At 40.7% G+C, this 21,241-nt stretch overlaps 1 protein-coding gene across 1 annotated transcript in view; it reads right to left on the bottom strand.

Moving 5' to 3' along the window:
• FBXL7 (F-box and leucine rich repeat protein 7) overlaps positions 1-20,861 on the bottom strand; it is a gene marked incomplete at its 3' end in the record, with an annotated part of 156,992 nt that extends 136,131 nt beyond the window's left edge. Inside the window, exon 1 of the mRNA XM_083358367.1 lies at positions 20,490-20,861. Coding sequence (XP_083214493.1) covers positions 20,490-20,526 — 37 coding nt within the window. The 5' untranslated portion in view covers positions 20,527-20,861. The remainder of the gene's footprint in view (positions 1-20,489) is intronic.
• Positions 20,862-21,241: the final 380 nt, after the last annotated feature.

The following is a 21,241-nucleotide window of genomic DNA, read 5'->3' as shown; positions in this document are numbered from 1 at the left end:
AATAAATATGTGAATTGGCCCTTTCCCATGTATCCTTCTTCCATATTTGCTTGAGAATATAATTCATGACAGACTAGATAGTTCAGAAAAATCACTACTTCAAAAAACTCATTACTTACTACTTGCATATAAGCTGTATATGAATAGAGCCCATACAGTATTGGATTCTATATTATATTATGACTGCAATCAAACTGGAAAATGAAATGAAATGCTGAAGATATGGGCTATATATTCTGGTGAGGAAATAAATGAAAATAAAGCCATCAACCATCCCATGACAGAAGTTAGGAACAGCCCTTTTCCTTCTTCACGTGTGGTGAGAGGATAAAAGTTGTAGACATATAAAATGGAGAGGGAAATGTATCCTCATTCCTTCAACCTAGGAAGAGGGCCCAACATGGCATGGAAAACAACACAAAACAAACCATTTCATTACACAGAGGCAAATCACAGACAAATATTTCCCATCTCAGTATTTGAAATTACTCAGTAACTGCCTTCTAGGCACTGGTGAATATGAATTGCCATCTTCTTTCACTATTGGCCATGTTCACTGGGACTTGCTAGTGTGTTGGTCAGCAACATTTAGAAAGCTCCAACTTTCTCAGCATGACACAGAGCGTTCCATTCAAAATAAAAGCCTGCACTTTTGAGATGGCTCTATTTTTACAATATAGTTTAATTTAATTTAATTTAATTTAATTTAATAATTTGATTTCTATACTGCCCTTCTCCCGAAGGACTCAGGGCGGTGAACAGGGCAATACACAATAAAAATCAAATACAAAAATTAAAAAACCATTAAACATCATGCCCATAAAATCAATACATATTAAAATTAAAACTAGTTTTAAAAACCCAACCCCATTCCGTCAGACCAGGCCAGCTTGTTCGAAAAAGAATGTTTTAAGATCGCGCCGGAAGGAGCGAAGGTCGGGGGCCGTCCGGAGCTCAACCGGTCAGCGGTTCCAGAGGTCTGGCACGCCCACAGAGAACGCTCTCCCCCTGGGGGTCACCAATCGGCATTCTTTGATCGGCGGCACCCTGAGGAGGCCCTCTCTGTGGGAGCGCACTGGACGGAGGGAAGTTGACGCCGGTCGCAGGTGTTGCCGTAGGTAATCCGGACCCATGCCATGAAGGGCTTTGTAAGTCATAACTAATGTTAAATTAAAGTTAAAGTTGCCAAGACCAGCATCAGCAAAGCAAAACAGAAAACCCTGGGGCTTAAGTGGAATGATTTCTAAATTCAATAGATTCTATTTTAAAGAAGATATTTTGGGGAAACCATACTTTTTATAATCTCAGTCTTAATAATGGGTTTTATTTTTACCATGAAATGAAAGAACCCCCATTAGTTTTTCTCTCTTCCCTCTGCAGTTCATTGAAATTAAATGTGTAAAAGTATGTTTCTGATGTTTTTTCTATGTCAAGAAACTATTATTACAATCTTTAGAACAAACAAGTATCTTAAACTGTTATTTGGCAGTCACTCAAGTGTCAACAAGGGACTTATCTGTGATTTTAAAAGGCCTATGTAACCACTTACAAAGTCAATGCACAACTGTGCATAGTCACTTTTACTTGACATGTCATGAGCATGTAAACAGTTAACATTTTTAGAACTGAGGAAAATTTCATAATTAAATATGAGGCTTGTAAAAATGATTAGTGTCAGTCTTCCCTTGTTATTTCAGTTTAAACAGTTTAAGCTGCTAGCTTTAGCATCGCACAGGGAACACTATGGGAACACATTTATTACTACTATATGATAAGTCATCCATCATTGACAAATGTCATCTTACCCAAATTTTCACCAATTACCAATCCGGGCATAGAAGCTCATCTATTCAAGAAACTGAATAATTTGCGGATTACTTTAAAAAAAATATATAAAGTACCATTGGGAAAAATCAAATATGACATGCAAAAAAATGTGCAAAGTTTCTTTTCTATATTGCAAGGAATCTGGCACAAGCAAAATGGATAAATATTTTTCATGAGAACTGGCATGGTCAGGAGCAGCACTATGGCAGGATGACACAACTTTGGGAAAATTCAGCTGTTTTCCATTACAATTATTGCAACCCATTGATTTTGGCTGTGCTGATAGAAGCCAAAATTCTAAACTTCCAGTTCTCTACTACAGTCTCCGCTGATTGGCAGTAGCTATCTACGATTTTAGACAAAGGACCTCTAATTAAATTCCTTTAAATTGGAACATCAGTAAACCTGAGATCTCAGCAGCAAGAAAAGCTAGGTATGCTTGCAGAAGCAACTTGTTATGCTAGTGCTCCAAGCCTCTTCCTAGCTACTGAGAAGCAATCAAAGTCACACTGCTGAGATCAAAAGAAATAACATACCATTTCAGAAAAGAAGAAAGGTCCTCAATGGAACTGCATCTATATGGAGGGAAGTGTGCAGTGGGGTGCCCCACAGCTCTGTTCTGAGCCCAGTGCTCTTCAACATCTTCATCAATGATTTAAATGAGGGGATAGATGGGGAACTCATCAAATTTGCAGATGACACCAAGCTGACAGGAATAGCCAACACTCCAGAAGATAGGCTTAAGATATTATAGGAGGATCTTGACAAACTTGAATACTGGGTGCTATCCAACAAAATGAAATTCAATGGTGAAAAAAGTAAGGTTCTACATTTAGGCAAGAAAAACTAAATGCACAGGTATAGTATAGGTGGTACCTTGCTCAATAGTAATAACTGTGAGAGGGATCTCAAATCACTTCAATATGAGCCAGCAGTGTGCTGCAGCTGCCAAAAAAGTCAACATAGTGCTAGGCTGCATTAACAGAGGGATAGAATCAAGATCACATGAAGTGTTAATACCACTTTACAATGCCTTGGTAAGGCCACACTTGGAATACTGCATCCAGTTTTGGTCACCATGATGTAAAAAAGATGTTGAGACTCTAGAAAGAGTAAAGAGAAGAGCAACAAAGATGATTGGGGACTGGAGGCTAAAACATATAAAGAATGGTTGCTGGAATTGGGTATGTCTAGTTTAATGAAGAGAAGGATGAGGGATGACATAATAGCAGTGTTCCAATATCTCAGGGGCTGCCACAAAGAAGAGAGTCAAGCTATTTTTTGAAGCACCTGAAAGCAGGACAAGAAGCAATGGATAGAAACTAACCAAAGAGAGAAACAACCTAGAACTAAGGAGAAATTTCCTCATAGTTAGAACAACAGTGGAACAACCTGCCTCCAGAAGCTGTGATTTCTCCAACACTGGAAGTTTTTAAGAAGAGACTGGACAGCTATTTATCTGAAATGGTATAGGGTTTCCTGCCTGAGCAGGGGATTGGACTACATGACCTCCAAGGTCCCTTCCAACTTTACTATTATCATTAAATTACAGAGAGGTCCAGAGCAGGGGTCCCTAACCCCTGGGCCATGGCCCACTACTGTGCCATAGCCTATTTGGAAACAGGCTGCACAAGAAGTGGGCCCTCTTCCTGCCCGCCCCGGTCGGGCCTCACAGCCACTAAGGTTAGAGACTGCTGCTTCAGGGGATACAGTTTATCTGTACCTAGAACAGACCAAATTCAGGCATGGGTAAGGGATGGATGGACCACACTGGTCACTTTTATGGATGACCTGGGGTGGATGATGTAAGAATGATCATTGCTGTTCTAAAGGACTTCTCAGCAACCTTCAATATTGTTAACCACAGTATCTACTGGAGCACTTGGATTGGTTGGGTGCTATTTTGGGATAGTTCCCTTCCTACTTGGGTATGTGAATCTAGTTGGTGTGGGAGGAAAGATCTAGTTGGTGTGGGAGGAAAGAAGAAGTTAGAACCCTGCACAGTTCATAGTGGCTGCCCTAGTGATCTGTTTTCCCTCCAATCCTGGTTTATGTCTAAATGGAATTGCTAGAAGACTTTCTCCAACTCAAATGTGATATCAATGATATGCAGATGATGCCCAGCTATGTATCTACACTCCAAACCAAATGAGGGATGCAGTAAATCTTGTTCCCCTGATTAGAGGCTGTCACAAACTTGACCAGGAAGTGTTTATGAGGCTCTTTTTTTTCCCCAGTTCTGAAGTAAAATGGACTCTAGGGCAGGTGCTCTGTTTCTTTTCTTTAGTGTAGCTTGCCACAAGACCCAAAGATGGGCCACATTTACATGGCTTGCCAGAAATTTATAAAAAATTAGATTCTTCTGAAAAAAAAACTCTGGGGATTGATCACTGTGGCATTATCATTTCCACACTATATAATACTTCATTATTTATGTTGTCACTGAAATATTTTATTCATTTCAAAGTTTTGTATTTCTTCAAGAGTTCTAGTTAACTGAGGGGAAAAATAAAATATAAACAAGTCAATGAATAAATATAATTTAAGACTTGGAAATCTATGTCAATTTTAGGATGAAGATGTTGTCCCTGACATCATTGCCAAATTCCCTCCTCCTCACAGAGTAAAGTAGAATCCATCCCATGACCAGCTTAGTAGAAAATCCAGCTCTGGCACACATATTCCCCAAACATCTAAATCTTATGCCAGAACAATTTTAAGATACAAAATGTGGATCACCTTGGCAGGTTAGATCTATCCTTGCTGTCCATTTTCACTTGAGATTCAAGTAGAAACAACTTGCATCAATCTAAAATGGTAGACCACCTTTCCTCCCAAGTTTAAAATAAATGCACATTAAATGGCTACGTAGGTTGACCTAGTTCTATTCCTACTAAGTTATATTGTTTATTTTTTTAAGGACGTTATATTTTGGTTAGCATAAAAATCCACACCTACCTGCACTCTGTTATAACCATACCACACAGTCTAAAAACAGCAGTGTTTTGTTTCAAGAGCCCAACTTGGTATTGGAAGATAGCAAAATGAAAATAAAGAATGAGACAATAAACTGCCCATTCCTTCCTTGGTTTGGATGGAAGAAGTCTTATTTCTTAAAAATGTAACATTTTTGTGGTTGCATGATGACAGTAAAAAAGGGGGGGGAAGCCTCCTTTTCCACTAGATTAAGAAACACAGGGAGCAATATTTAAAACATTGCTTTCTCAAAGGCAGAGAGAAATACAATTTGCTTATATGAGTCTCTTAAACAGAAAGCCATAACCCAACAACTTTTAAATGTAAGGCAAACCACAAACGATACTTAATTTGTCATATAGTTAGAACATGAAACATAATATATATCTTTCTTCAAAATGTAACATTCCAGAGTTCCAGCCATTACCTTTAAGCTGGCTAATCTTCTTTCCATTCTCTTGTATTTTATCTGAACATCTTCACTACAGTCAATGAGTAACTGGGAGAAGGATTAACTTAATATGCCAGTATCTTCATGGCTGCCCTAGAATTTTATTAACTTACCCTCTCCTTTATTTGAGCTTCACTATGATGCATTCATCATCAACTGTACCCATGGAAATCAAGTTCTATTATGACTTCAACAATTTCCACCCGACACATCTGATTAAGTAAGCCTTTTAATAAATTTTGTTAGCTGGAAAAGGGATATGAGACTCTCTTTTTTGCCACCATGGACTAACATCTTACAAAGTTAACTCCTTAAGGATTTTTTTCTCCCTGGTATTTCCACAAGAGGGCATCATTACAGGTAGGTTCCAATTAGTGTTTAAAAAAATCCCATGAATTGGTTGTATTATTTGAATTTACACCACTGAATTCAAAGTGATATTTCTAGGGGAAATAGGAAAATTGATGCCAGCTTGAAACAGTCAATGTTTTTACCTACGTTTTATGTTTATTAATGAAGTATAACAGCAAAAAATTGCTTACAACTTACATTTATTTCTAACAAAGTTATAGAGTAGATAAAGAAAACAAAATAAGAACAAAAATATCTAAATAACACTACTATGTACTTTCTAGATCAGACACGTCAAACACAAGGCCCGGGGGCCGGATGCGGCCCGCGAAGTGGTTTCATGTGGCCTGCGAAGCCATCCTGGAAACAGTGAGGGAACGGCCCCCGCTGCCTTGGTCCTGGCCCAGAGACCCTCCTTTTGCCAGAGACCCTCAGATCTGTCCCACTCCTGCCCAGGCCCCCATAGGCATCCTTGATGCGAACAATGTAGAGCTGGCCATGCCCACCCAGTAGGCCATATGCACTCTAGCCACGCCCACCCAGTAGGCCACACCCACCCTGGCCATACCCACCCGGCCCCCTGAGGGCAACCGCAATGCTGATGCGGCCCTCAATGAAATTGAGCTTGACACCCCTGTTCTAGATAGATCTCAAAAATATTTAAAATAAAGACAATAAAAGACAATACACCTGCTATCTTCTATATTCTGCTGTAGTTCTTCAAAATGAGATTCTTCTTTAACAAATGGAACATTCCTTCTCTCATTTTGTACACACGATTAGCATCTAAAACCACAACAGCAACTGTGCAGTGCTAGCCTCAGCTGCACACAAACTCACCTATTAACTGAATTTTAGCTCATACTAAATCCAGATGTCAACGCTGCAACATCAATTGAAAGGTGGCCTGAGCAATCCCTAGTACATCAATTTAGAACTCACACTAAATCAAATATTTCTGTTTGAACTCACACTAATTGCAATCTATCTGTATATCTGCAAATCTTAAGTTTGTTTGTGCAGACCGGTGTGTCGATGGTTAAAAATCTGAGGAAATAATGACATAAAGGTAAAGGTAAAGATTCCCCCCGCACATGCGTGCTAGTTGTTTCCAACTCTAGGGGCCGGTGCTCATCTCCATTTTCAAAGTTGAAGAGCCAGCGCTTGTCCGAGGACATCTCCGTGGTCATGTGGCCAGCATGACTAGACGCCAAAGGCGCACGGAATGCTGTTACCTTCCCACCGTAGTGGTCCCTATTTTTCTACTTGCATTTTTACATGCTTTCGAACTGCTAGGTTGGCAGAAGCTGGGACGAGTAACAGGCACTCACTCTGTTATGCGGCACTCGGGATTCGACCCGCCAAAACTGCCGACCTTCTGATCGACAAGCTCAGCATCCTAACCCACTGAGTCACCACGTCCCTTTTTAAATAATGACATAGAGACTATCATATATGTAAAATCATCTATCTTAGTTTCCGCAGCCACCAATTGTAAGTAAACCAAGCTTTTTTTTTAAAGAAGTGGGCTTCTTTACATATTCCCAACTACAATTTACAGATGATGAAAAAGTTAACTTTCATGAAGACTTAAGCTAAAACATAAAATCAGGTATAAGGAATATGCTTGAGATTTCAGTTGCCAAAAAACAGGAAAAGCTATTCTGCAGCAAAGGTTGAGGGAAATGACTCAACAAAATGCAAATAGGTATGTGTTAGTTTTACTAAGTCCAGCTTTCATTATTATGAATTTCTATGGAACAATGGGAAGGGCATGAGAGAATCTAATTAGGAAACTGTAGCTCTAGGCTTAAATGAGATATATCAAGCATGCTGGAGCTAAAAAATTCTTCTACTCTTAATGAATTTAGTAGATAGTTCCCATGGTTTTTTCCCCCTATATCTAGAGGATAGAAAAATATATAACATGCACACACATACGGGAGAGGGGGGTCGAGAGAGAAATCTAAGGTACGCCCATTAGGTATTGATGCTTCCTTGAGTTAATCAAAATAAAGACAGGATAAAAATCTAATGACAAATAAACAAACACAATTTTAGCCTCCTTTCCATTAAAAGGAATCCCAAAATCAACCAATGATGTAAACCGTACAAATTATAAAAATTAAAACTATTAGAGCAGAAATACATTAAATGACACAACAGCATGATTTTTGCATAAACCTACAACGATATCAACACCTAATTCAACTATATAGCATTCATAACTGGGCAGGGTGGAAATTCACGGATTAGCACATTAGCATTGAAAGTGCCCTTCCTGAAAATGGCAGCATTTTCATTGACACCTCCCATTTGATCATAATTGTCAGGCAGCTTCTCAAGAGAAAAGGTCATCTAGCAATAATTGGTTCCCAAGACATGCAGGATTTTCCGTAAAAATACACATACCACCAGTTTAACTCACCAGAATGCAGGTGGGTAGTGCACCTTGTTCAAAATGTGTTCAATGTGTCCAGTGATGGGCTAGTAAATGTTTAAGGACTGGTTTTTCCCAGCTCCGTTGCTATTGCCCACAACCCCATTAGCCACGGAGCAGCCAAATGGCATGGAAGGCACAGAGACTCAGCACTGCTTTCAACCAGATTGCAAAATTCTACAAAATGTAACCATTGGCTCTTGCGAATGTGAATGTGTTCATGGTCACTTTGCCCCCCTTAGCACCCCGGCCATAGAAATTCTGGATTAGCTGCAGTTTCCAGACCATCTTTAAAAGTAGCCCTAGAACACATTGAATGGCTCCAGTTTTGACCTATTGGCTTATGAATCATAATGGCCAGGTTATCACTACCCAGAAACAGTAGGAGGAAAGAAACAATACTACTATCCTACGGGGCTTACTTGATTCACACTGAAAATTATGGAACTGCTAGGCAACTGCTCCACTGGAAGGAGTTCAACTTTTATCTGGAGCATGCATTTTTCCTTAATTCCCCGTCATCAAAACTGCCTATATAGTCTACGTTATCAAGATTCAGTCTCAGCTTCCTGATCCTCATTCAGCCCACTACTGCATATATACCTCTAACTGGCCTCTCCTGAATCAAATGGTATAAAGAATTACGATACCATTCCAGAACTCCTGATGAGCACCCCAACTACTTCATATACCGTATACTTAATTTAAGCCTGAAGCTGGAGAAGGGTCAGTTCATGGTGGCCAATACAGCCTTCTAGGACCAATCTGTAGGTAATCTGAAATATGAGACTAATGACACAGCAAAGTCAGCAATCTCAATGAAGTACTGTAAAATGTTTGCCATTTAAGAATGGAAGAGAGGCCAGAGCTTCAACTTCATAGCTGCTTCGCTGGCATGGTGCCCAGACATCATGTTGGAAAGATATGGGTGTGACAAAAGCTGTCTTCCCTGAACTATGGTAGTTAGAGAAAAATGATTGCCCTGGGCCTCCTGCAAAGATAAGCAGAGCCAGTACTGCATGATATATGAACACACTAACAAGGGAAGATTGGATAATCAGGAGGCATAAAGTGCAGCTACTACTCAGTCACATACAACCTCCCCCTTATCTCATTTTGGAGAGGTACAACTAGACAGGCTCACTTATCTGTGTCTGGGCATATCTGAGAGCATTTAATGGATGGCCTCACAAAATGGAGGGACTTGTTATTTATAAAATAGTTGTCAGGGGGGGAGGGGGGACGGTCACTTACAAATCCTCATTTACCAGAAAGTAAGCTGGTGACGTAACCCCCTGGCTTCTCTCGCTCCTCCAGGAAGCCGTCTTCCTCACCATCTTTGTCTTTTTTTATAGACCGATAGGCACCCTTCCAAACAAAGCACAGCCACTGAATATTTCAATTAATTTATCCATGCCTATGTGAGGCCATTTTAAAAATTAACAATGACGATGCTAGAGATCTGTGCTCTACTTCACATAAAATCAACCTATGCTTGAAACAGAACTTTAGCTCAGTCTAAAAGAAATTCTCTTTTTTTTATTATATTTATATACCGCCCTTCTCCCGAGGGACTCTTTTTACTGTATGATTATGTGGGAGTACTATATAAGCTTTCCCATATATTGGATGGATACTACTTGACTACTTTGTAGCAAGATTTGGTGAGATGCTGCTGTTTATGCTTTCCTTCAAACAATCAAAATGTTTTGGAGAAGTCACGTCTCTAGAGCCATCACTACATAATCTTAATTGGTGACAATTAATAGCAATAGCCATCATTCTGCTGTTACTGCTTTAATGGGTATGAAGATCAGAAATAAATAGGAGAGTGAATACAGAAAACAATCTAGATTCCAGAACAATGGATATTTCTGATGCTCTTCAAAAACAACCATGCATATAACATGCAAGAAACTTCCAGCCTATACGTGCCTAAACAACTGGTCCAGCAGCCAAAGGTAAAAGAGGAAAGGAGGGAGAGAGAAATGGGAGGGGGAATGATCATATGCTAAAAATTATTTCATTTTTATTTTTCTCATTTAAGTTCATCTGCAGATCTGTCACCCAAACTGAACTGTAATTTTAATTAGCACACAATACTTGCCTCAACAAGCTAGTTTCTTCCTATTTCCTTAACTCAATTAGCTAATCATTTCTCAATTATTTATTTATTTCTCAATTAGGCACTTACCAGATAATTAACTAAGTAGGTAACCCTTGCTAATAATATGTAGAAAAAAGGAGGAACTTGCCCCACTTTACATCAGGGAGGACTGTGTAGAGAGAGTTTCCTCCTTTAAATTTCTGGGAGTCTACCTCTGTGAAGATCTGACCTGGAAAGTTAACACAACCCAGGTGGCTAGAAAGGCCCAACAGAGGCTTCACTTTCTTAGGGTCTTGCGGTCTACTATAGAGAGCGTCCTCTTGTATGGTATTGTGGTTTGGTATGCTGGTCTGACAGCCGCAGACAGGAAAGTATTACAGAGGGTAGTGAGCACAGCACAAGACATTGTGGGCTGTTCCCTGACACCACTGGATGCCTTGAAGAGTGAGGAAGATTCTCAGGGATGACTCACACCCTGGACGGTATCTCTTTACTCTCCTACCATCCAGTAGGAGATATAGGAATATAGCCAGCCATACCAACAGGCTGAAAAACAGTTTTTATCCATGGGCTGTTAGGCTTTTAAATGGGACATCATCTTATGCAGAATTGACTTGGGAGGCCGGTGTGTGGTGTAGTTGGTTCACATGGTGTGGTGGGATGGAGGGTTTGTTGTCACTGTGTGTTGGGGGGAGAGAGCACGGGGGGAGGCTCAGCTAATCTCAATGTACACATGTTGTACTTTGACAAATAAAGGTTTATTGTTATTATTTAGGAAACTGGAGGATGGGGGAGAACTTGAAGGACAAAACTCACTCAACAAAGGCAACCTATTTTTATTTACCGAAAATTATGTACAGAAACAAACTGAACTTCGCCAGTACTAATCTAGGAACGTACTACTCTAAAAAGTAAAGGGAACGGGAAAGGAGTCCCTGTGCATTTTACTCTGCTAGTCATTGCCAACTACAGGGAGCAGCGCTCATCTCCAGTTCAAGGCTATTGAGCCAGCGCTGTCTGAAGACATTTTTTGCAGTCATGTGGCCAGCATAACATCACAGAGAACTGCTATCTTCCCACTGAAGTGGTACCTATTTATCTGCTAACATTTGCATGCTTTTGAACTGCTAGGTTGGCAAGAGATGGGACAAGGATGGGAGCTCACCCGTTGCTCAGATCTCAAACCTGGGCTGCTGGCTTTCCAGCCTACAAGCCCAGAGTGTCAACAGCTGAGCTACCACACCACCCTAATCTGAAATGTAAAGGGGGAGGGAAGGAAAATATGTCTTATTACATAGACTTACTATTAATACAGTTCTACCTAAATTGTGGAGAAAATGCCTGAAATTGTATGAAAAAGATGTGCATTTATAATACTAGTATAAAGAAAATTAGGCATCCATTTGAAGACTGAATAGTGATATGACTATCATGATAACTGAAGCAAAAGTACTCAAGATAATTTCATATAAAATATGTAATTCAACCAACGAAAACCATTAATAAATTAAATCTTACCTCAGGAACCAAACATCTGAATAAAAATATCAATGCTTAACCAGTGAAAGAATTTCCAGGAGAGAACTAAGGTAATATCATTACAGGTACTCCTTAAGTTATGACCACAATTGAGCCCGAAGTTTCTGTTGCTAAGTGAGACATTTGCTAAGTGAGTTTCTCCCCCCCCCGCTTTATTACCTTTCTTGCCACTGTTGTTAAATGAATCACTGCAGTTGTTAAATTAGTAACATGGTTGTTAAGCGACTCTGACTTTCCACTGACTTTGCTTGTCAGAAGGTTACAGAAGGTGGTCACAAGACCCTGGGACACTGCAACCGTCCTAAATATGAGTTAATTGAGAGGTTGCCACAAAGAAGAGGGGATCAAACTACTTTCCAAAGCACCAGAAGGCAAGATGAGAAACAATGGATGGAAACTAATCAAGGAGAGAAGCAACCTGGAATTAAGGAAAATCTTCCCAACAGTGAAGACAATTAACCAGTGGAACAACTTACCTTCAGAAGTTGTGGGTGATTCATTGCTGTAGGTTTTTAAGAAGAGACTGGACAGTCACCTGTCTGAAATGATATAGGGTCTCCTGCCCAAGCAGATGTTTGGACCAGAAGACTTCCCAGGTCCCTTCCAGCTCTATTTTGATTTGACTGAAGAAAGGTCATAAAATAGGGCAAAACTCACTTAAGAGCAGATATTGAGGAAAAAAGGTAAATGATTTTTCCATAAATACTTATGCTCTAACGTCAGAGGTCCCCAACCTTTTGGGCACCAGGAACCGGTTCTGTGGAGAAATGTTTTTCCATGGACCAGAGAGTGTGTGGTTTTGTGTGCTGCCTGCATCCCATGGATGGGGTTTTGCTTGTTTGGGCGGACCAGTTACTGGCATGCTGTGGCCCGGTACCGGTCCACAGACTGGGGGGGTTGGAGACCCCTGTTCTATGTGGAAGAGGACATGCTTCCATTCTAAGGTTAACTTTCCTACTTGAGATAGGAGCTTGGCCAGAGCATACTGCTGTGTGAATCATCTAGGAAGATTATCTTTCAGGCAAAAATGGAAATAAGAGAAATCCTGTATGAGCCACAAATAAGAGAAAAAAGCGAGTCACCAAAAGGGCTGGAAAAACCCCCAAACTAAGTGCAGCCAAAAAATATCAGAGATGACTGAAGGCAAGAAAATCCACTTGCATCAGTACAGGAGATCTTGATCTAAATCACATTCTAGTGATGTTGAGACAAAACATTTTCCTAACTCTAGAGAAAAAAACAGGAATTTGCACTAAAAAATCTCCCTCAGGATGCCACAGCAAATGCCTTTCATTTCAAACCTGAGAATAGCAACCTTGCCCCATCTGCAGTAGAAAATAGTGAAATAACACAATTCAGCGGCTTCAGTTGACCAAATAACCAAATGTGGGCTTAGCAATGGGGAGTAAGAGCTTTTCTCACTACTTGCCATTCAGGATTTTAGCATCCAGAAGTTATCTGGACAGAATGTTACAGAACAGTACAGAATGTTCTCAGATTTTTTTTTACTGCAAATTCCTGTTTTTTTTCTCTAGAGTTAGGAAAACGTTTTGTTCTCAGCTATTACTGTATAATGGAGATGGGGATTGCAACTCCCAGGAAGAGTCTCTTGAATGACACAAGAATGGCAGCAGTGAGGAAAATGAGAATGACCTGGTTCTCTCACCACCACCCCCTCCAAGCTGGGATTCCTCATCCACAGTAACTTCCACAGCTGGAAAACACAGCAGATACAGCTGTTCCTCAAAGGAAGTGAGGTGTAATTCCAGGAAATGTTTATTTTTCTGGGGTCTGATATAATGGGGAATTAAAGTTACCTTCCCAAAGGAGGCTTTATAGAAGGGCACAAATAATATTTCCGTTATGTGATGAACTCTCAAGAGAGAAGATAAAAACGCAACCAAATAATTCTACTGTATTTTTACTTTTACCAATGAAGAGGCTTCAGACAAAATTATTATTACCTTCTAAAGTGCCAAATGGTGGATCAACTCTGGTATAAGCATAGAATATGGCTTCAAAATTTTTAAAGGTGATTCAATAGATATCTATGCAACAAGAAAGAAATTCTCAGCAGAGAGAGATATTAGTCAATATAACTGCTAGCACAGAGTGGAGAATAACACAACATCTGTAGGTTACATTTTTCCATCTTCAATACTGGAATAGAACTTCCCCACCTGATCATTTTCAATTTTCCATCTAGTCTTCTAGTAATGCCAAAAGGGTTGAATCTACATCCGAATTGGGAAACTCATATTTCTTCAAATCATCACATTCTGTTGCTTAGGAATGAACAGCTAAAGGCCCAGGATCACATGTGGTGCCCTAAATCTCTGTATCAGTCTGCACCTTACAACCTAGCTCAGGGGTAGGCAACCTCGGCTCTTTTATAACTCATGGACTTCAACTCCCAGAATTCCTGAGTCAACTGACTCAGGAATTATGGGAGTTGAAATCCATGAGTCATAAAAGAGCCGAGGTTGCCTACCCCTGACCTACCTGGACTGTATCAGGACTGTATCAGGAGAGAATTTTGAGAGAAGCATTCCCCAGATCACATCTTTTGCGTGCTTTCCTTTAGGTGCTCCCAGTTAAAGGGAAGTATTCTCAACTTAGAGGAAGTTGTAAAAAAGAAAAGAAGGTGAAATGATGGCTCAGGATGCAGCCATCTTGTAAGTTCTTGTAATTTATTGCATTGGTTTTCAGAACAATCACAGCCATCTATCTATAGGAGTGATAATGGTGAGAGATAAAGCCACCATAACAAGATTTTCAATTACCTTACTGAGAAATAATAAGAGTTTATTAACTGTATGAGGAGCTATACTATAGTGTACTGAAGAATACTGTGTATCTCATTCTGCCAAAGACTCTATGAAAAGATTTGGGAAAGATAATGTGAAGGGTTTTGTGCAATCTTGAGGAACAACTTGACTCCTCTAAGCATTTCTTTCTGACCATGTGCAGTATGTGAGCCCAGTGTGGTTTGTAAATCATAATTTATGACTTAACATACTGCATTAATCCAACTAATCACAGTTTACCAAACCACACATAATTAAGCCATGTTTGGAACCAGCCAATACATCCAGCTTGTTCTCCATGACAGCCTGGAAGTAATACTTTGAGGAAAACTTCAAGGGGGGAATAAGCAAACTTATTTATCTTATTTATCATGTTTTGGTGACAGTAATTTTCTATGGTAGCTATTATTTTACAAGGAGGAAAAGGTATTCAGTTGAGTTACTGGGACCTCCCTTTGTGCCACAGTGGAAAGTCAAGCTGTCCAATTGACAGAGCTTTAGAAGGTAAATTGCAAAGCTATCTCATGGCTAATGGGTCATCTAAAGCAATCAAGTTGTTGGAGAGCCAAATCCAATGCCATAGATTCTTCAGCACCTATGGCCATAAGCAGGCAGTAGAATACATATGAAGAGTTAAGGGTTTATTCTGGTGTCCCTTTTTATCATTTCATCTATTCTTTGTCAAAGAGACTGTTCACTCCTACCTTTTTTGTCCGACACACATGCATAGAGAGTCTCCTGGTAGGATTCAACTGGTTAGTGCTAGGCTTTGCTTGTAATGTATTAGCTGTAGATAAATCCTCTTTCTCTTATAGATATAAAGTCTGCTTCACTACCAATAGCTTAGGTCAGATTCCTGCTTTCAGGAAAACTCAAAGGCACAGATAGAAAGCTTCAGCTACATCAGGATATTCTGGATATTTTGTGACTCAAATCTACTTTCCTCTTTCATAATAAAATCAATTTAGTAACCGGAGACGTGTATGAAGGGAGAAAGTTAATTTCCTGTGGCAAGTTACCATATAGTAAGTGACTACATGGAAGTATCCTGCATATATTAGAATTACTAAATGAAGTGGTTGACTTTAACATATTTTTTTCTAATAATTATTTATGCCATGCCATAATTTATTTCCCAACCAAATACCTAATATGTGCACTTAATTATCACTACAATTCTACACCAAAATGATTCTGTATGAGGCAGACACAACACTACACATCTAAATGCAGGCTCAGAAAAAAATGTAAGTGGAATGAAATTGCAGAGGTAGCATTTAAACAGAACAGCTGGAGCAGATTAAACACTGCCTCTCTCCTGCTTTGTCCCTGGGGTTGAAAAACTTGCCATTTAGTCAGGAAGCAATTCCATGCTGTAACGTACAATACAGAATCTTGAAATATCAGAAACAAATGACAAAAGATGACATAGAATGCATGTGGTACATGCTCAAAAATTCAGAGCAAAGGTTGTTTTTTATTGGCTCTTCAATGTCTGCCATCATAATATGATTAATATAAAACTCCAAATGTTTATTTCATAAGACTATGGGGCAGGCACAAACTTCATACTTAGAACACACCAGCATTCAGAACTAGCCTTAGAATCTGCAAAGGTGAAGGCAGCTTTTAAGCTTATAATAGATGTCTATCCTCCATTATTGTGTCATTTTGCACACATGGCCTGATCTTTTATATAGCATATTAGATCAAAACAATGTGATTTAACCTATTTTATATGTTCCTCTTCCTTTCTGCCAAATGTATTGATAGGTTATTTTTTTTAAAAAAAATCATATTTTATTTTTAAAATATCATCAAGGTTAAATAAGCAACGGCCTTTTTAATAAAGCTAAATACTGTGGTTGCATGTAACAATAAACCCCAAACTAGCCAGTAAAGAATAATCTCCCGCTGAGAAATAGGCAACAATGTACAGACCCAATATGATGTCGTGAGAAATGTGTTGTCTTCTAGATGTCTGCATCCAGGATGTAGCAGAGAGGCTATTGACACTGTTCAAAGCCAGTTCTTTCCTTTTGATTCGTATGCACAGAAATCGCAGATCAGAAGAAAGCTTGACAAAAAGCTGTGAGGTTTTAAGCAGGAAGAAACTTGGAAGACAGGCAGTTTTTTTTTTAAAAAAACAATCCTTCCAGACAAAAGCCATGACACTAGAAAAAACAAAATCTTGAAAGCCAACCATCAGCTACTAGTACTGCTACCTAGAAGGATTTGGATTCTGTGATGAACTATGTTGCCTTCATGAAGATCTCCTGGGAAGAAATAAGCTACAACCTATGAAGGACAAGGAGACAAATATTGACAGGTGCTTTGTCAATCTCATCAGGAGATCATTAAACTAAAAGAAATGGAGAAGGATGGTAAAAACTCATATCCAAATTTGTAGTCAAGGATTGGAAAGCAGAACATAAAGGGAGAAGCAGGCCAAAGTGTGGCTCAAGAGTTTGTAGAGAAGTACAATACAGTTAATGGTGCTATCGAAACCTCAGATGTTGCTATACCAATACAAAGAGTATGGGAAATGAAACTCAAGAAAACAGGAATGGTATAATAGGTATCCCTAAAATTTGGTGGGACGACATTCAGCATTGCAAATATAAATTTAACAACCAGAACGTGGAAATTCTATTGAAAGTGTCTGAGTATGAATTCAATGAGAGACAAGTGATATAAACCTAGGGGTTTATAACAGACTGCCTGGATAGGTGGAAGATATGATGCAATTAGCCTGGAATCTAACTGTGCAACAAATCAGAGGTGCAACAAATTCTAGCTGATTTCATATGTCATAAGATAGAAGAAAGAACAACGGGGGTCTGCAATTAGGGACCTATTCCTCACCAAGAGAAATTCATTAGTTGAAGTAATAAAGGTACCCTGCAGGAAAGTGATTGTGTTGAATTTGTGACGCCCAGGGGAGGAGTCAGTGAGAAGAATCATAGCTTTACACCAGATTTCAAGAGAGTTGATTCTAATTACAGGTAATCCTCGACTTTCTATTGTTAAGTGAGACATTTGTTAAGTGAGTTCTGTCCCTTTCTTGCCACAATTGTTAAGTGAAGCACTGCAGTTGATAAGTTAGTAAAACGGTTACTAAATGAATCTGGCTTCCCCATTGAATGGTAGGAACTATCAGAAAGGCTCCAGCTCAGGGATATACTGAGGCTTGTGACAGCTATTATGGTAGAAATAACAAAGAGTTCTGTGGGTTGTTCAGAATCCAAAGGAAAGCCAGAAGGGGTATAGGTCCACTGTGAGGAGAAAGTAGTGAATTGGATATGAGCTAATAGTGAGAAAACAAAAAGATCTTGGCTTTTATTTTGCCACCGTCTTCTTGCAGAAAGGTTGGTCATTGTTATGCCACTGGGGGAAGGAGGGATTTGCAGCTGAAGATATAGTGGATAAGCAAAAGGCAAGATAAAACTTAGCCGATTGAAACAAATTCAAGTCTTTAAGGCCACATCAGTTATATCCTACCATTCTTGGTCTTCTCTGAGAACTCCTGGAGGATGGTGAAGGAAGGAGGAGTATCCAGCAAACTACAAACTTATGGGCCTAATGTCTATATTAGGCAATGTTCTCGAACAGATTAGTAAATAGCATGTTTATGAGCACTTGGATAGACATGCTCCAATTAACAGATGCCAGAATGAACTTAGCTTTTTCTCAGATATAATTTTTGGGCTAGTAGAAACGAGGAATGCCAAAGAATCAGGTTACCAGGACCTTAGCAAGCCCTTCACCTTAATAAAATGATAACATAAGGACTAGATCAGGGCTCCCCAATCTCTGGGCTGTGGATCGCTACCGGTCAGTGGCCTTTTAGGAACCGGGCTGCACAAGTGGCAGGTGAATGAGTGAAGCTTCATCTGTGCATGCGCGGGACCTAGGTTGTACATGAAACCACCATCACCCCCCCAGCCAGGGAAAAATTGGTCTTCCATAAAACTGGTCCCTGGTGCCAGAAAGATTGGGGACTGCTGGACTAGATGACACTACCGCTCAATGCATTAACAATTGATAGAATGACTGTACTCAGAGAATGGTAATGAATAGCTCCAGCTTCAGGGGAAATTCTGAACCGAGTGGCATAGAGCTCTGTCCTGAATCCAATGTGTTTTAAAAGTTTATCAGTTATCTTGACTGAGGGATCTGAGACAACACTTAATAGTCTGCAAATGACACAAAACTGTGAGGGGTGACTAATATTTTAGATGAGCAATGGGCTGAATGAAGAGGATGGTTTCTGATACGGGTTCTTTATCTCCACATTAATTAGTATTCTTTATTTGGGATGAATTCATTAATACTAATGTATCACTTCATAGAATTCTATTATATAGTTCCGATCGGCACTTCCTGATAAATGGGTGGGGAGAATTGAGTTGTCAATGCTCTCTTGACAATTTTGTGGGTGGAGTTCACCAAGGCATCACTGCTGGAAGAGACCATCAGCATGAATGTACCAGAAGGATTTATTTTTTAAAATATATGATAAATTCTGTATGACTCGGGATTAAGAGGAAAGAAAAGGATATGCAATAGATACCCACACCATTCACAAAAGTCTTCTGTGACATCAGAGCCGTCCCTCTGCCAGTGTTATAAACTGGGTAGTGATGGTATTCTTGTGTGGGTTCAACCTACTGATATACATTATTTATTTAGCGTATGGCATACAAAGCCAGGAGAGCTACAGTGCTATGCACTAATATACAGGGTAGTCCTCAATTTACTACCGAGCCCAAAATTTATGTTGCTAAGTGAGAAATTTGTTAAGCGAGTTTTGCCCCATTTTACAACTTTTCTTGCCACAGTTGTTAAGTGAATCACTGCAGCTGTTACCAATTAGTAACACGGTTGTTAAATGAATCTGGCTTCCCCCGATGGCTTTTGCTTGTCAGAAGGTTGCAAAAGGGGATCCCATGACCCCTGGACACTGCAACCGGCATAAAGGTGAGTCGGTGGCCAAGCATTCAAAAGGTAAATCACGTGACCACAGGGATGCCGCATCAGCCGTTAAGTGTGAAAAAGCGGTCACAAGTAGCTTTTCTTTCAATACCATTGTTAACTTCAAACGGTCATTAAGCGAACTGTTGTAAGTCAAGGACTGCCTGTATACAATTATTGTTGGGGTTTTATATATATTAAAAATTTAAAATTTACACAAATATGAGCTGTCACCAGTGTGACTACTGCCTGTCGATGGCCTTCAGGTTAGGCTGACACAGGAAATAAAGATTTGTCCCATGTTTAGGGCCTAGCAAGGTAATCTAAAAATAGTTAACAAGCATTTGACATATATCTCCCCTTGCTTCTCAACTAACAAAGCGAGAGAGATCCTGTGGCTTAGAGGTGAAAACAACTGCCTAATGTGCAATCAGCCCAGGTTCAATCAATCTCAGTAAGGGTATGGCTGACTGATGAAAACTAATAAGTTTGAAATGCATATCAGTCTCCCTTAATTCTTTGTCAGCAATTTAAAATTTACATACATATATATGTGTACAGCTAGACAGGCAAAAAGCCCTTTTCTCCCCATTCCCGTCCCGAAGCAAGGCGTGCCAAACGCAAAAAATAGGTCCCCGGGCAAACATTTTCGGAGCAACCACCTTTTCGCTCCGTGGCGGCAACTTCCGAGCGGCCGAGTCCTTTTAACGACGACAAACGGCAGATGCGCGAACAGACTAAAAGAAGGGAAACCACAACCCTAACCCTGAACTTTACAAAGCTGCCGTCCCGGATCACGGCGTCGCAAGAGGATTTGGGACGCCGACCTCCTCCCGCTGTTCCTAACGGAGCGCCTGCAAATGCTTCTCCCGCCGCTGAGAAGCGGCTGGAGTTGCGCCGGGCTGCCCATCCCCACGCACGCGCGGCCGCACGCGCAACTCTCGCTCGCCCTGACATCCAGGGGACGCGTCGCTCTCACTCTCGCTCTCTCCCTCCGCCGAGGCGCAGCGGGCTTACCGTCACTGCCGTACTGCTTGCCATTGTTTGCGCCCATCCTGGAGGCTTCATGCTCTCGTCCTCCTCCTTCTCCCAATAGCCACCATGTCGAAGCTCCGAAGGGTGTGGAAGCGGGGGGCGGGAAAGGTTTAGACCGGGCAGGAAAGCAGAGACAAAGGGAGTGGGAAAAGACGCCCAGAAATAAAAAAACCCAATAAAAATAAAATAAAAAAGGCCACCAGTGAAGACGGCTTGAGGGAGGCAGGGAGGGAGGGAGGGGGGCTTTCTGTATCCTTTGAGATGCTCCTTTTCTATGAAGTTTCCCTCACTCCCTCGCCAAAGGAAACCGGAGCAAACCTTGACGAGCCAAAAGCCGCCGAGCCTCTCCCCCCCCCCCCCGAAAGAACGACGAAAGCGACACAAGGACGGTAGCTCCGGTGATAAATCCACGGGGAGGCTGCGGTAGCCCGAGGCAGGAAAGGGAAGAATTAGAAAGGGAGGCGCGCTCGCGCTCGTTTTTCTGCAAAAGCTGGCTGAGGAATGGCAGCGTTCTTGACCAGCGCTCCCAACTTCGGCGCGGTCTCTTTTCTTCTCGCCACCCCCTGGTGGCCAATCTCGCCTGAAAGTTTTAGCAGATTTGTTCTTCTTCTTTCCCCCCCACCCCCACTCCACCCCACCCCAGCGCTCAAATCCTGCGCCTCGGACTTTTTGTCACCGGGAGGCGCCGCCTCCCCGCCTCAGTCAGTCAGTCAGTCAGTTCTAAAAGCGAAACG

The sequence above is a fragment of the Vipera ursinii genome, assembly GCF_947247035.1.
Source record: "Vipera ursinii genome assembly, chromosome: 3".
In the NCBI taxonomy this organism is placed as follows: Eukaryota; Metazoa; Chordata; class Lepidosauria; order Squamata; family Viperidae; genus Vipera; species Vipera ursinii.
This window is presented reverse-complemented; position numbering and strand designations above follow the sequence as displayed.